At 38.6% G+C, this 15,839-nt stretch overlaps 1 protein-coding gene across 2 annotated transcripts in view; it reads left to right on the top strand.

Moving 5' to 3' along the window:
- TMCO1 (transmembrane and coiled-coil domains 1) overlaps positions 1-15,839 on the top strand; it is a 40,987-nt gene that overhangs the window by 541 nt on the left and 24,607 nt on the right. For both annotated transcript variants that reach the window (XM_011979890.1, XM_011979889.1), the window contains exons 2-5: positions 109-186; positions 8,550-8,609; positions 13,755-13,801; positions 15,508-15,575. In XM_011979890.1, coding sequence (XP_011835280.1) covers positions 109-186; positions 8,550-8,609; positions 13,755-13,801; positions 15,508-15,575 — 253 coding nt within the window. The remainder of the gene's footprint in view (positions 1-108; positions 187-8,549; positions 8,610-13,754; positions 13,802-15,507; positions 15,576-15,839) is intronic.

Below are 15,839 nucleotides of genomic sequence, written 5' to 3'. Positions count from 1 at the left end.
ATACAAAGCAAAAAGTTGGAATCCCTCCTTCTCCAACAGTAACCTCTAATAGTTTGTTGTGATCGTTCCAGTCATTTCTCTATTAACATGTTGCTTTTAATGTTTTAGGCATAACCTGGGTCCTGGTTTACAGGACAGACAAGTACAAGAGACTGAAGGCAGAAGTGGAAAAACAGAGTAAAAAATGTGAGTATGACAACACATTAGAAATAATTTCAACACGTCAAGCTCATTAAGTCCATGTTCACAGTAAATATTTTAAGAGCACCAGCTGGTACAAAGATGAACCTGACTTGAAGCCCATTTAGAAATAGAAGACTTTTATGCAAAATGTGTAATACCAACTAGAGAGAAGTGGGGGACGTGGCAGATACATGTTTTGTGCTGTGGTGGTTCTAAAAAGAGGTTCAGCCTGGCGCAGTGGCTTACTCCTGTTAATCCCAGCACTTTGGAAGGCTGAGGCAGGACTGAACCTAGGGGTTTGAGACCAGCCAGGGTAACATAGGGAGACCTCATCTCTACAAAAAAAAAAATTAGCTGGGTATGGTGGTACACGCCTGTAGTCCCAGCTATTTGGGAGACTGAAGCATGAAGATCCCTTGAGCCCAGGAGGTTGAGGCCACAGTGGGCCACGATGGTGTCACTACACTGCCTCCTGGGCAATAGAGTGAGACTTGTCTTTAGAAAAAAAAGAAGAGGTTTCATTCAGTTGTGCGGAACCATGGTAGCCTTCATAATGCTGATGGCCTTGCAGTTCCTTGTGGATAGTTAGAATTTGGATAGAGAATGAAACAGGGAAAGGAAATTCCAGGTAAAGGAAATAACATATGAGCAAAAATACGGAAATCTTAACATTTAAGGCATGTTTGGAGGATAATAGGTCGTTATGACTGGTGTCAAGGTAAGTGGTGTCTTCAGAGATAAGCCAAGTTTCAGTTGGGTTAGGAAGTTGAAGAGGTGTTTGAGGAAAAGATTAAAAACAAGAAGGGTTTGTTACCTTTGAAATAAAGCAGGAATTCCACAGGACTCAGCTAAAGGTACAAGGTGAATGGTTCCTTATGGGCCTGATTTAGTTTTCTCTGTTCTTTTCTCCCTTATAAGGATTAAATATAACTTTTGTTTCTTAGAATTCCTACAATTTTCTGTATTCTGTGACTTTTTCTTATATCTTCATAGGGATTTGAAGTTTTTTTCTTAAATTACCACATTTGATCCACACAGCAACCATTTGTGGTCACTCGTATAAATATTACTTCCATGTCATAGGAAAGAAAACTGAGCCTCAGGATGATAATGACAACTTACGTTACAGAGCAAACAAAGAATAGAGACCAGACTCAGGCTTTTAAAATTACAGCTTACTGTTCCTTCATTTACTCAATGTTGATTATGTACCTCAGCATATCTGAGCCAAACTCCTTATCTTTACCTTCACAAACAAGATACTCTTCCAGGATTTCCCTTATTTTGGTGATGGGTACCTCCATGCTTCCAGTAGTGTAAACCAGAAACCTTGATATGCTTTATTAATTTGGCTTCCAGGATACCATACTCTCAGTTTTGCTGCTCTCCATCTTACTGGTCATCCTTTTTTTTATTTTTTACTTTTTAATTTAATTTTTTTTTTTTTGAGACAGGGTCTCACTCTGTCACCCCCCACAGCTCATTGCACCCTGGACCTCTCAGGCTTAAGCGATCCTCCTGCCTCAGACTCCTGAGTAGCTGGGACTACAGACGCACGCCACCATGACTGGCTAATATTTTGGAGAGATGAGGTCTTGCTCTGTTGTCAGGGCTGATCTCAAACTCCTGGGCTCAAGCGATCCTCCTGGTTAGGCCTCCCAAAGTGCTGGGATTTACAGGCATAAACCACAGTGCCCAGCCCTTACTGATCATTCTTCTGCAGTTTACTTGTTGGTTTCATTTCTTGACCTCCTGTTGTTGGGGGTGACACGAAATTTAGGTTTTTTCTCTACATTCACTTCCTTGGTGAACTTATCTTTCAGCTGTATTGGCCAGTGACTCCCAAATTTATGTAACCCTCTCTCCTTAATGCAAGATTCACATATCCATGCATCAATTTGTTATCTCAGCTAGAATGTTTGGTGGACATCTCAATCCCAACACGTCCCAAATTGAATACTTGTTCCTCATGTCTAAGCCTGTGTCATTTGTAACCTTCTTTATCTTGGTCTATGGCATTTCTGTCCTTCCACTTGCTCAGACCATAATTCTTGGGCAGTTATCTTTTACTCTTCTTAAAACCCACATCTAGTTTGTCTGCAGATACTGTGGGGTGTCCTTTTTGGGGAAATACCCTAAACCAGTAAAGGTTCAGAGAGCTTCCGATACCCAGAATTTGACCATTTTTCATTAGCTCCAGTGTTAACCACTGTGGTCTAAGCACTGTGATCTTTTGCATGGATTATTGCAACAGTCTCCAACAAGCGTTCCTGTCTTCCTGAAGTCTGTTCTCAAGATGACAGCCAGAATAATCTTTTTAAAAGCCTATTAGGTCATGTCCCTTTCACTCAGCAGAAAAGCCAGCATCCTTATAATGGCCTACAGAGCTTCCTTTTTACCACTCTGATATTCTTTCTTCTCACTTACCCTACTTTACCCACACTGTCCAACTTGCTGTTCTTTACACATACTGGCCATACTCTGTGCTGAGACCTTTCTAGTGGTTGTTCCTTCTGCCTAGAAATGTTCTTCCCTATAGTATGTGCTGGGCTAATCCTATTACCTTATTCAAATCTTTTTTCCAACATCACCCCTGACGCTTAAGTTGACCACTCTATTTGAAACTGCAGGCCGGGCACAGTGGCTCACGCCTGTAATCCCAGCACTTTGGGAGGCCGAGGCGGGCGGATCACAAGGTCAGGAGATCAAGACCATGGTGAAACCCTGTCTCTACTAAAAATACAAAAAATGAGCCGGGCGCGGTGGCGGGCGCCTGTAGTCTCAGCTACTCAGGAGGCTGAGGCGGGAGAATGGCATGATCCCGGGAGGCAGAGCTTGCAGTGAGCCGAGATCATGCCACTGCACTCCAGCCTGGGGGACAGAGCAAGACTCCGTCTCAAAAAAAAAAAAAAAACAAAAAAACTGCAACCTGCCAATCTCCCCTACTCCTAATATTCCTTACCCTGTTCTATTTTTTTCTGTTGCTTTTATTACTTTCTAATATACTGTATGATTTACTTATTTATCATGTTATTGTTTATTGTGTATTTCTACCTGCTAGAATGAAAACTCCACTAGGGCAGGGTTCTTTGTTGTTGTTTACCTATGTATCCTGTTTACCTAGAACACTGACTGGCACATAGTAAATGTTTAATAAACATTTATTGATTTGAATGCTTTCTTCTTTTGCCCCATATATGCAGTCCATTACCAAGCCCTATTGCTGTTTTCCTGATTAGTTTTCAGATCATTTCACATCTCTCCATTTCTCCTACCACCACCTAGTCTAAACTTCTATTATATTTCATTTAATCTGCTGCAGTAACCTCCTCTCTGGTCCACCTGCACCCACTCAAATTTGTCCCCTATAATGCATCTAGGGTAATGTTTTAAAACACAAATCTGATTATGTTACTTGTCCTTCTTAAAACCTTTCAATTTCTTCACAATTGCTTTAGGATAAACATGTGGCCTGTAAGGTCCAGCACGGTATGGCACCACCCTTCCTTCTCCTGGCTACGTCTTGTATCATGTTCTCTCTTGCTGCCTATTCTCTATTCATTCATGCCTTTTTTCTGTCCTCTGGGCTAGTCTTATGGTTTCCTACTACAGGCACTTTGTATCTGTTGTTCCTCCTATCTGGAATAATTTTCCCTTCTCATTTTGTTTAGTAAAATCCTACACATTCTTCAGATCTTATCCAGTCTCCCAGACGGGGCCAAATCTTCCTATCATAGTTTATGATTTATCCACATACCTCTCCTTAGAGTGTTTGTAACAATTGCAGTTTTACCTATATATGATTATGGTCATCATGGTAATGTGTCTCTCCTCAACAAAACTGTAATTTCTATGAGGACAAAGGCCATTGTATCCACAGTACCTAATGCAGTGCCTGGCACATATTAGATACGTGATAAATGTATATTGAATAAATTATCTGTATAGCATAACATCACATGTATTCTTTGTGAAAAATTGTTGTGCTATGATCCTGTGCTAGTTGGCAGCACGCAGTGGCATCCCTGTATACATTTCTTCATGTCATTTATATCATTGAGTAGTTTTATGAAATACAAAACAAATTTAGCTTCAAATTTGTTTGAATATACTCATACCTTAAATATTTATATAATATGGATTTGCCCTATAGATTTTGAGCTTCACTGGTATCTACAATATTGCCTTGTCTTTAATTATTTACATTATAGAAATAAATGAAGTCTCCTTCACTGTACACTGCAAAAGTAATACCGTTGAGGCCAGGCGCAGTGGCTTACACCTGTAATCCCAACACTTTGGGAGGCTGAGGCAGGTAGATTGCTTGAGCTCAGGAGTTCAAGACCAGCCTGGGCAACATGGCAAAACCCCATCTCTACAAAACATACAAAAAATTAGCCTGACACGGTGGCGTGTGTCTGTGGTCCCAACTACTTGGGAGGCTGAGGTGGGAGGATTGCTTGAGCTCAAGAGGTGGAGTTTGCAGTGAGCAGAGATGGGAAATTGGGCCACTGCATTCCAGCCTAGGTGACAGAGTGAGATCCAATCTTGAACAAAAGCAAAACAAAGTAATACATTTGCCAGTTTACACGTCTATAGTTGCAATTTTACTATAATTTCTTCATATACTTCCTTTGAAGGTAAGTATGAGGTAGGTTGATGATTGGAATGACTCATGGCATTTCTTGTGGTCTTAGGTCCTCTACTCCGGATAATCTACCAAAACTCAGTAAGCATGTATTATTTTTTTTTTATATGATCAATTGAAATATTTGATTGCTTGCTATGTGTTGAGTTTACCATAGCAAGTACAATATAAAATGAGCGGCCACAAATTCTGTCTCTGGAATGTATAATCAAATGCACAGCTATTATATGTAGCATGAGGAATATTAAAAGGGAAAAACATACGGTAAATTTCCTCTTTGAACAAATGTCTTAATTGCAAATACAGAATTCCTTCTGATACTTAGTATGAATTTAAGCAAGGGAAGTTTATAGGGTTTTTGAAGAACATCAAAAAATATAAAGAGGTTTGAATCAGAATTTGATATAGGTTACTTTGCTTGTGCTGATCTGGTCCTTGGCATTTTTAAAAGAATACTGATATCGAAAAAGCAGTCCTACTGAGCTGCCTTTAGCAAAAGAAAATGCTTTCTTAAAGGTAGTGAGTTGGTTGACTCAGATGGTCACTGGGCTTATAGATGTACTCTGAATATCAGTGGGTCTCCTTTTATTGTGTTACTATTATAATATATACTAATGAAAGGATACTTCAGTAAATGAGAAAGATTACAGTACAGTATATATAACTTGATTCTTGTAACACATTTGTTTATTTGAGAGCATTTACTAAGTATAAATTGCTGTGAAGTATGAGTTATGTTGTTTACGGTAAAATAGGATAAATCTTTTAGAACAATCTATAAACTGTTTGGCAGAACTCTGGAATTCAGAATGCAGGAATACCAGGTCATGGACAGGAATGCGTTTCATAGTAGACATCTTTTATTTTTGTCAACTCTGACATTTCTACTTCTTGTTGTCAGGTAAGATTCTGATGAATAAATATCAACACACCAAGGTTTCATCACAACCTCATGAAGTTTGAAAAACATTAGATTAATATATCCCTAAAAACAGTTTATCTAGTCTCAATCTGGTCTGCTAGAAGACCAGACTAATGTTTATGAAATTGTCTTATGTTTCTATTCTCTAGCCTTCTGTCTTTTTATTGCCCTGTTTTCTATGCAGTCACGATTAAATGCCAAGTAGTTGTGTTACAGTCCTTCTAGGGTGGGAAAGAAATATTTTTGTTTCTTTGTTTAATAATAATGATAAAGAATAAAACATTAAGTGTTTTCTAAATCCATTTTGTCTTTTGAAATGTTATCCTTATAACATTTTAATAAAAATGTTTATTTTTTATATATTTATTTTTTTGAGACAGGGTTTCACTGTGTCACCCAGGTTGGAGTACAGTGGCCCAATCATGGCTCACTGCAGTGTCGACTTCCTGGGCTCCTGTGATCCTCTCATCTCAGCCTCCTGAGCAGCTGGCACCACAGGAGTGCACCACCATGGCTGGCTGATTTTGTAGTTTTGGTAGAGACGAGGTTTCACCATGTTGCCCGTGCTGATCTCGAACTCCTGAACTGAAACAATCCTCCCATCTTAGCCTCTCAAAGTGCTGGGCTTACAGACCTGAGCCACTGCACCCAACATAAAATGTTGTTTTTATAACATCTTAAAATGTGAAATTTGACATTTTTCTTTTATGATCTCTCACTAGTATGTTCATTCAAAATCTTTCTCTCTCTCTTTCCGTATACATGATGTTGTGTTTTATTTTATTTTATTTTGGCAACAGGATTTCTCTCTCTCATAGGCTGGAGTGCAGTGGAGGGAACACAGCTCACTGCAGCCTCAAGCTCCTAGGCTCAAGAGCTCCTCCTGCTCAGCCTTCTGAGTAGCTGGAACTATAGGCATGTGCCACCACACTCAGCTACTTTTTAAATTTTTTATAGAGACAGAGTCTTGCCATGTTGCCCAGGCTGATCCCAAACTCCTGGGCTCAAGCAGTCCTCCTGTTTCACCCTCCCAAAGTGCTGGGATTACAGGTGTAAGCCACCATGCCTCGCCTATATCTTATCTTTCTGTTTACCTAGAACAGTATCTGTTACTCAGTCTCCCAGAACATACATAAACTATACACACATACACACACACACACACACACACACACACACACACACACACAAATCACATAAATCACATATTTTATTTTGGCCAACCCTTTAAATTTCATTTGCAATATTGGAGTCAAATTGAATTTTACAATTCTTATATAAAGCAGTGATACTAATTTTGCTTTTAGAATTCAGGGACAGACTTCTTGTACTAAGGGAAAGAGTTCTACCTGCTAATTCTCTTTAATGTAGGTTTTAGAAATGATACTTATACCGTACTGTTTGCTATTAGCATACTAAAATAATATGGGTAACAGGTAATATAAATAAACTAAGTAAAGGCAATTTTTGACATATCCCTAGTCCATTTACAGGAGATTAAAGATAGAAAATATAATATAAATACGTTATACTATTTCTTTTTCTTTTTCTTTTTCTTTTTCTTTTTTTTTTTTTGAGATGGGGTCTCGCTCTGTCGCCAGACTGGAGTGCAGTGGTGAGATCTCGGCTCACTGCAACTTCTGCCTCCCGGGTTCAAGCAATTCTCTTGCCTCTGCCTCCCAAGTAGCTGGGACTACAGGCATGTGCCACCACGCGCAGCTAATTTTTGTATTTTTAGTAGAGATGGGTTTTCACCATGTTGGCCAGGATGGTCTGGATCTCTTGACCTCGTGATCTACCCGCCTTGGCCTTTCAAAGCGCTGGGATTACAGGTGTGAACCACCGCGCCTGGTCCACTATTTCTTTTTCAAAAGCTTATTGTTATGTAATCTTGATAGTAATTGAAATGCATCAGAAAAATTGGTCTTTTTTTTTTTTTTTTTTTTTTTTGAGAGACAGAGTCTCGCTCTGTTGCCCAGACTGGAGTGGAATGGTGCGATCTTGACTCACTGCAACCTCCACCTTCTGGGTTCAAGTGATTCTCCTGCCTCAGCTTCCCACACAGCTGGAATTACAGGCATATGCCACTATGCCCAGCTCAGTTTTGTATGTTTTTTAGTAGAGATGGGGTTTCACTATATGTTGGCCAGGCTGGTCTCAAACTCCTGACCTCAGGTGATTCGCCCGCCTAGGCCTCCCAAAGTGCTGGGGTTACAGGTGTGAGTCACTGCGTCTGGCTGGTCTTAGCTTTTCTGGCTCTCCTGATTTTCCTGCAGTGTGCATATATGTATCTTGTCACATTACTGTAATTGTCATTTGATTATCTCCCCTGACTAAAGTATTCTTTAGAAGGTAGGGAGCATATTTTTCTCATCTGCTTAGAGTTATTTAGGCAGCGAATAACTGAGTGAATAAATTTCTACCGTTTGTCATAAGATAATGGAATTATAATTAACCTAGTTATCTGAGAGAGCAGAATTTGAAAATTGTGCTTTGACGCTAGCTAAGGTAATCATCCTCAGCTGATGGTCTGTTTTCATTATGATCATATCAATACAATTCTTTATGGGTATTTGATTAATGATGCTTAGAACTGTTGTTTCATTCTTAGAATGTTGCATCTACCTTTTACCATCAGTAGCTGTGAGAGTGCACCAGTTAACTTAATCATGACCATAATCAGTCACTGTGTAACTTTCTTGCAAGCTTTTTTCATTGGTTCAGCTGTAATAAAGCATCCTTTGTTTCTTTGGTATAGTCCAGTTAATTTTTACTATGTTACTATGTTGTTTACAGTGGAAAAGAAGAAGGAAACAATAACAGAGTCAGCTGGTCGACAACAGAAAAAGAAAATAGGTAAGATGAGATATTAGTCAAAATGAAATTTGGTTTTTCTTGGAAAAAAATTAATTCTTAGATAATGAAACTATAATAAAATTATTAATAGTGATAACTCACATTTCTATGATTTTATGGTTTATAAAGCACGTGCATTCTTTATCTCACTTGATTCTTACCCATTTCGTGAGGTATACAGGACAAATTTAAGCAGTTCCTCTATTTTTGCTCTTAGCTTTGGAATTTGAGTTTTGTAAAATGACAGTTGTGGCTTTTGAACTTGGCTGAGGGTTTTTGGCATAGTTTGTAAAAGCATATTTTTTTTATATCTGGGATGATTATTTCCACTTAAGTCTTACTTGTATTCGTTGTTTCCATGGCTTCCTTACTGAGTATTGACTAGTGATGGAAATCCACCAAGGGGTAGGAAATTTTCTGAGTAATTTTGATATAATTGGAGAAATAATGAACATATCATATGTTTTTAGTTTTTTAGTATAATTTAGAATTTAAGTAATTCTGTTTCCAAAAGGCAATTCATAAGGATTGTATATGATTTGTTTTTATACATTATGATGTTTCTTGATTCTGAAATTAGGAAAGGATTATTATGAGATTGTGTATTTGTTTCAGAAACTGTGTCTGTATACCTAGGTCACTGCTATTACAGCCCAGGGGAGAATTCCATGCAATTAGATTATGTCAATTCCTGTTCTGATTAAAGTTTTTCAGTTAGTATAGTGATCCTGGATGTTTTTTAAGTGGTCTGTTTACTTAATTCTATGGGAAAATGCTATTGAACATTTACTGTATGTGTCAGTTATCCCTAACGGCATTGGAGAAACAAAGTAGAAAAAGATTCTATTTTTATGAACTGTGTTTAGAGAGGGAAAATAGACCAGAAAATAAATGATTACTATGCAGGATGATAAGTACTTTTTTGTTTGTTTGCTTGTTTTGTTTTTGTTTTTTTTGAGACGAAATGTCACTCGTTTCCCAGGCTGTAGTGCAGTGGTGTGATCTCGGCTCACGGCAACCTCCGCCTCCCGGATTCAAGCGATTTTCCTTCCTTAGCCTCACGAGTAGCTGGGACTATGGGCATGTACCACCACACCTGGCTAATTTTTGTATTTTTAGTAGAGACAGGATTTCCCCAAGTTAGCCAGGCTGGTTTCAAACTTCTGACCTCAGGTGATCCGCCTGCCTCAACCTCTCCAAGTGCTGGGCTTATGGGCGTGAGCCACCATGCTGGCCGAGAGTCTTGAGGAACAGAAATTTAAGGAACAACAGAGGAAGTAAAGTTCTGAAAAAGTATTGCCAGATAAGTTGGAAAGTAGTAGTGTCACAGAAGTTGAGAGGAGAGTGTCAGGGAGGAGGAAGGATCTGATGATGATGGTAAATGTCTAAGAAATGGAGGTTATTAGTGCTTTTAGCAAAAATGGTTTCAGTGGCATGATGGGGGACAGAAGCCAGATCATATAAATGAAGGAGAGAATGCAGACATTGAGAATGCAGACAGTGAGAAAATGAAGACATTGAACATGGACAACTCTTTCAAGTACCTTTGCTATAAAGAATAGGAAGGATATAAGAATGGAAGGCAGATTATCCTCTGTCATTAAATTGGCAACACAGAGTATCTGAATTCAAATGATCTTAACATGGAGTGCAACCCTGAATTGTTTGCTCACCCAAAAAAAAAATCTCATCAGAAGTTATAAGAAATAGTATTTATGGCTGGGCGTGGTGGCTCACACCTGTAATCCCAGCACTTTGGGAGACCAAGACGGGTGGATCACCTGAGGTCAGGAGTTCAATACCAGCCTGACCAACATGACGAAACTCTATCTCTACTAAAAATACAAAAATTAACCAGGCATAGTGGCGCATGCCTGTAATCCCAGCTACTTGGGAGGCTGAGGCAAGAGAATCACTTGAATCCGGCAGGTGGGAGGTGAAGGTTGCAGTGAGCTGAGATCGTGCCATTGCACTCCAGACTGGACAACAAGAGCAAAACTTTGTTGCAAAAAAAAAAAGTAGTAGTATTTATGAAGAGTTGCTTATCAAAATCTTACTAGAAATTATGAGATGTAATATTTATGAGGAATTGCTTGAAAGATGATCTATCCATTCTCTAGATTTGTACATTTTAATCTTAGATTAAGCCAGACTATCAGAAATCTGTAAACCTAAACTGGATTATTTTGGACTTCATAAAATGCTTTTACTGTATTTCGCCTTGGCATTTGCATTGTTAGGCTTATTATGAAAAATTCAGCCAGGTATCATACACTTTGTTATAGTATTACTATGGAATATATTAAAAAACATCCACAACATTACACAATTGTCTTTCGATAAGAAATTGTGGAAACCGTTTCTATTAGTTTTCAATGTCAGGAAAAGTAGAAGTTCTCATAAGTAATTGATTTATTTTATCTTACTGACACTGTGCTCAAACTGATTTTTGTTTTCCTTTGAATTGGCTGCTGTTAAGCCTAGAATGAGATTTGCTGTTCATCTCCAGCAAGTTTATAGGACCAATTAAATGTATTTTTATGTACGGATCCTCTATGGTTTTGTTATTATCTAACCCTTACTTTTTCTTAGCCCAGATTCCTCACTTGAGCTTATTTACAAATATATGTATAGTATCTGGGGAAAAAGGGGGCATAAAGAGTAAAGCCACTGCACTGAAAGAAGGGAGTTTTCAGTAAGAGGGAAGCAGCCAGCAATATTCAGTGTTCCAGAGAAGCAAAATGTCATTGATTTCACTAGGTGAAGCTCTTTGATAACAGTCCTTGAAAGAACCATTAATCTGCAGTGGAAGTGTCTTTTGCTTTTTAACTGAAGATTTGATGTTCCCAGTTCTTAATTTCAGAAGCAAATGTTTTGGCTATTTTGCATTTCCCTCTTATAGAAGAAAAATGAATTTACTTTTGGCATATGAATTTTATATAGTTTGTTTTGTTGCATTCCAAATAAAGAAGTCATAAGGGGTTTATTTGAAGGATATATGTGATGAGAAACTCAGGCAAAGCTGAACTAAGTGGTTACAGTAAGGCAGGAACCGTGGTAAAGCAAGTCCTGCAAGCAGAGCAAGTCTTGAGAAAAAGTCAGACAGGGATCTTCACTGTAAGATTTCACTAATTTTTTTGGCATTCAGCTTTTGCCTTCACCTAACCTTCCCTGTGTCCTTCCCCGCCGCCAACCCCTTAGGAATATCCGCTCCAGATGCTTGTGTCCTGGGGTTCTATCTCAGTATTTTCATAGTGTGATCTATAGACTACCTACATCAGTATTGCTTGAGATACTTATGAAAAATGAAGGGTTCCAAGTATTACTCCCAGACTTTACTGAATCAGGATCTCTGGATGTGGGACCCAGGAGTCTACTTTTTTCTTTTTCTTTTTTTAAACAAGCTGTCCATATAATTCTTAGGCAAATTAAGTTTTGGAGCCAGTACTATATTATAACTTTTCTATTTCTGTTCCCATAGTTAATTGATTTATTTTACCAAAATTTTCTAGCATAAATTCCTGAGAGGGGAATCTAATTGGTCCAGCCGATCTTTTTATGCCATAGGCCTATGGTTTGACTGCCTCTTGGGTCAGCAGTAGTAGGACAGAGGATGTTATAAATCTTCATGAGGCTAACCCTTCAACTAGGTATGATGCCAGGCAGATATCCCCAGAAGGTGGGTGGGAAAGGGCGGGCAGACATTCTGAAGCTTGTCTGAGTGGGATAAGTATCTCTTTTCTTTTCTTTTTTAGTTTAGTTTTGTTTTGTGTTTGTTTTTGAGGCAGGGTTACTCTCTATCAGCCCAGGCTGAAGTATAGTGCCATGTTCATGGCTCACTGCAACCCTTAACTCCTCTTGCCTCAGCTTCCTTGAATAACTCAGACTATAGGCATATACCACCATGCCTGGCTAATTTTTAAGTTTTTTTGTAGAGGTGGGGTTTCTCTGTGTTGCCCTTGAACTCCTGGGCTCAAGCAATCCTCCTAATTCAGCCTCCCAAAGAGCTGGGATTGCAGATGTGGGCTACCACACCTGGCCTTTTTTCTTCATGACCTGGATTTAAATATGAGAGGAAATTTTTGAAATTTAATATATTTGGGGCCCTGAATTTATACATTCATTCTAGGCCGTTTTCTGTGTTATTTGGATTGGCTAAAGGTCTACTGACTCTGTGGTCAGATGGATGTCATCATTGCTGCTAGTTTATTCCAATAGCCACAAGAAATGTAGCTCCATTTTTGGAGTATTCCTTTTCTGACTTTTAATTTTCCCTTTTGCTAGTCACCTTGGAAAATAAATCATTCTAAATATAAATGTATCTTCTGCATATTTCCAGATTATTCTTTCCATGAAATTTTCTCAAATTTCATAGATGTTGTATTCTAAAAGTTCACTACTTAGAGAATGCATAGTTTTTTGTTTTTTTTATTTTAAGACAGAGTCTTACCCTGTCACCCAGGCTGGAGCACAGTGATGCGTTCATGGCCCAGTGCAGCCTCAAACTCCTGGGCTCAAGTAATCCTCCCACTGTAGCCTCCCAGTAGCTGGGACTACAGGGGCATACCATCATGGTTGGCTAATTTGTAAATTTTTTGTAGAGACAGGGTCTTGCTATGTTACCCAGGATGGTCTTGAACTCCTGGCCTCAAGTGGTGTTCACCTCAGCCTCCCAAAGTGCTGGCATTGCCCAGCTAGAACCTGAATTTTAAGTTCATCCTATGAACTGGCTTATAATTTTAGACTATATGCCATTTTAGAGAAATTGAAAAAAGGGAGAAAATTTAAGAGAAGGATAACTAATTTGAGACATCTAAGTACAATCATTATATTTACAAATTAACTAGCAATTCCCATTGGTGTAACATAAGCATATATATTAATGTACAGAGTTAAGACATTTAATGCCAGAGGTAATTTCAAAAAAACTCTAAAGATTGTGTTTATTTAAATTGAAATATTTTGGTGCTCTGCTGAATTTGAATCTTCTGAGTACAAAATGTATACTATCCCCGGTGTTTTCATCATCTTATTAAATGATATTGAGATAGAGTACTTTTGTAATCACCAACCAGTGACAGTTTATTTAACAGCTGCTTTGTGCTCAGCATTGTATGTATTAACCATCTCATTAATTCATTGCAGAGAGACAAGAAGAGAAACTGAAGAATAACAACAGAGATCTATCAATGGTAAGAGACCTAAATATAACTTCATGGTTAACCACATAATGTTTTTAGCAAAAGACTGATTTACATCAAGTGCGTTGCACTCACCTTTTCAGAAATTTATCACTTGTGAAGGCTATAAATAATATCATGGGTGTTCCTGGACCAAATGGAAGTGAAAATATGCTCCTGCTCTTAAACTTCATTTTAATATTATAAATAGCTTTTTTAGACTGTCTCAGAGGTCATAATTTGTCCTCTTCACACAGTTCTTAGTTCCCTCTTGTGTTTTCAAATGAAGTAGTTTATTTTCTTTTTCTTGCTTATGTTAATGCTGAATCTTTGGTTTTATGGTGATATGTGTAATCCCAATATAGGAGTTGGAACATTATAAATGGCTTTTATTATTGTCTTGTGTTCTTGTTTCTTTTTTAGAGACAGGGTCTTGCTTTGTCACCCAGGCTGGAATGTAGTGGCACCATCAGAGCTCACTGCCACTGTGAATTCTTGGGCCCTAGGGATCCTCCTGTCTCAGCCTCCCAAGTGGCTGGGACTACAGGAGTACACCATGCCTGGCTAATTTTTAATGGTTTTTTTGTAGAGATGAGGTCTTGCCATGTTGCCCATACTGATCTTGAATTCCTGGGCTCAAGTGATGGATCCTCCTGCCCCAGCCACCCGGAGTGTTGGGATTATAGGCGTGAGCCACTGCACCCTGCCCAGTCTTTTTTTTTTTTTCTTTTTTTGAGACAGAGTCTTGCTCTATTACCAAGGTTGGAGTACAGTGGCTCTATCTCGACTGACTGCAACCTCTGCCACCTGGGCTTTCATGCTCCTCCTACCTCAGCCTCCCAAGTAGCTTGGATTACAGGCGTGTACCACCATGCCTGGTTTATTTTTGTATTTTTTTGTAGAGATGGGGTCTTGCTATGTTGCCCAGGCTGGTCTTGAACTCCTGAGCTCAAGCCATCCACCTGCCTTGGCCTCCCAAAGTGCTGGGATTACAGGTGTGAGCTACTGTGCCTGGCTTTTCTGTTCTTTAAAGAGACCTTTTGTTCTCACTATCTGGCATACCATGAAGTATAAGGAAGAGTGATTTCATTACCAATTTCCTCATTATTTATTAAGAGTAGGCTTTATTTGAGCATGTCTTCCTAAAGCATAGATAGGCTAATTATATAGCTTAATTTTTCACTTCTATATATTTAACACAGGACACCTGAACTGTGCAATAGTTCTCTTTTACTTACTGAGAGGCCTTTTGCCAGTACTTATTAACTCATTGGCCAGAATTGGGCCACAAAGTCACCCCAATATTCTTCCTCACTGGGTGGCAAGAAGAGGAATTGGAGGTGAAGAGTGGGTTAGCCAACATAAAACGAATAGCTTTTTGCTAAGGAGTACTTTTTTTTTTTGAGGCAGAGTCTTACTCTGTATCCCGGGGCAGGAGTGCAGTGGCACAATCTCAGCTCACTGCAACCTCCGCCTCCCGGGTTCAAGAGATTCTCCTGCCTCAGCCTCCCAAGTAGCTGGGATTACAGGCACCTGCCACTACGCCTGGCTAATTTTTTGTATTTTTAGTAGAGATGGGGTTTCACCATGTTGGCCAGGTTGGTCTTGAACTGCTAAGGAGTACTTTTTTAGAAAATGACATGAAACCAAAACTTTTGAGATATGCTTTAGATGTGGTTTTTTTGGTATACAATGACAATTTGTTTGTCTCATTACAGGTTCGAATGAAATCCATGTTTGCGATTGGCTTTTGTTTTACTGCCCTAATGGGAATGTTCAATTCTATGTGAGTGTCCTTTTATATGCTTTTGACTAATAACTATTACTCTATATTTGTAAATCGGTTAGCATGAACTTTTTGGGTAATATTTTATTTCGACGTAATTTCAAACTTAAAGAAAAGTTGCAAGGATAGTATATCCACTACCTACATTTACAATTGTTAATGTTTTGCTTCACTTTTTTTTTTCTTTTTCTCCCTTTTCTTTCTCTATTATATGTGTGTTCATCCATACATTATTTATGTATTTTTCTTTTTTTTTTTTTTTTT

Source organism: Mandrillus leucophaeus, unplaced genomic scaffold (assembly GCF_000951045.1).
Source record: "Mandrillus leucophaeus isolate KB7577 unplaced genomic scaffold, Mleu.le_1.0 Scaffold207, whole genome shotgun sequence".
Taxonomy (NCBI): Eukaryota; Metazoa; Chordata; class Mammalia; order Primates; family Cercopithecidae; genus Mandrillus; species Mandrillus leucophaeus.
The sequence above is the reverse complement of the archived record's forward strand: the minus strand, read 5'-3'. Positions and strand labels throughout refer to the sequence as shown.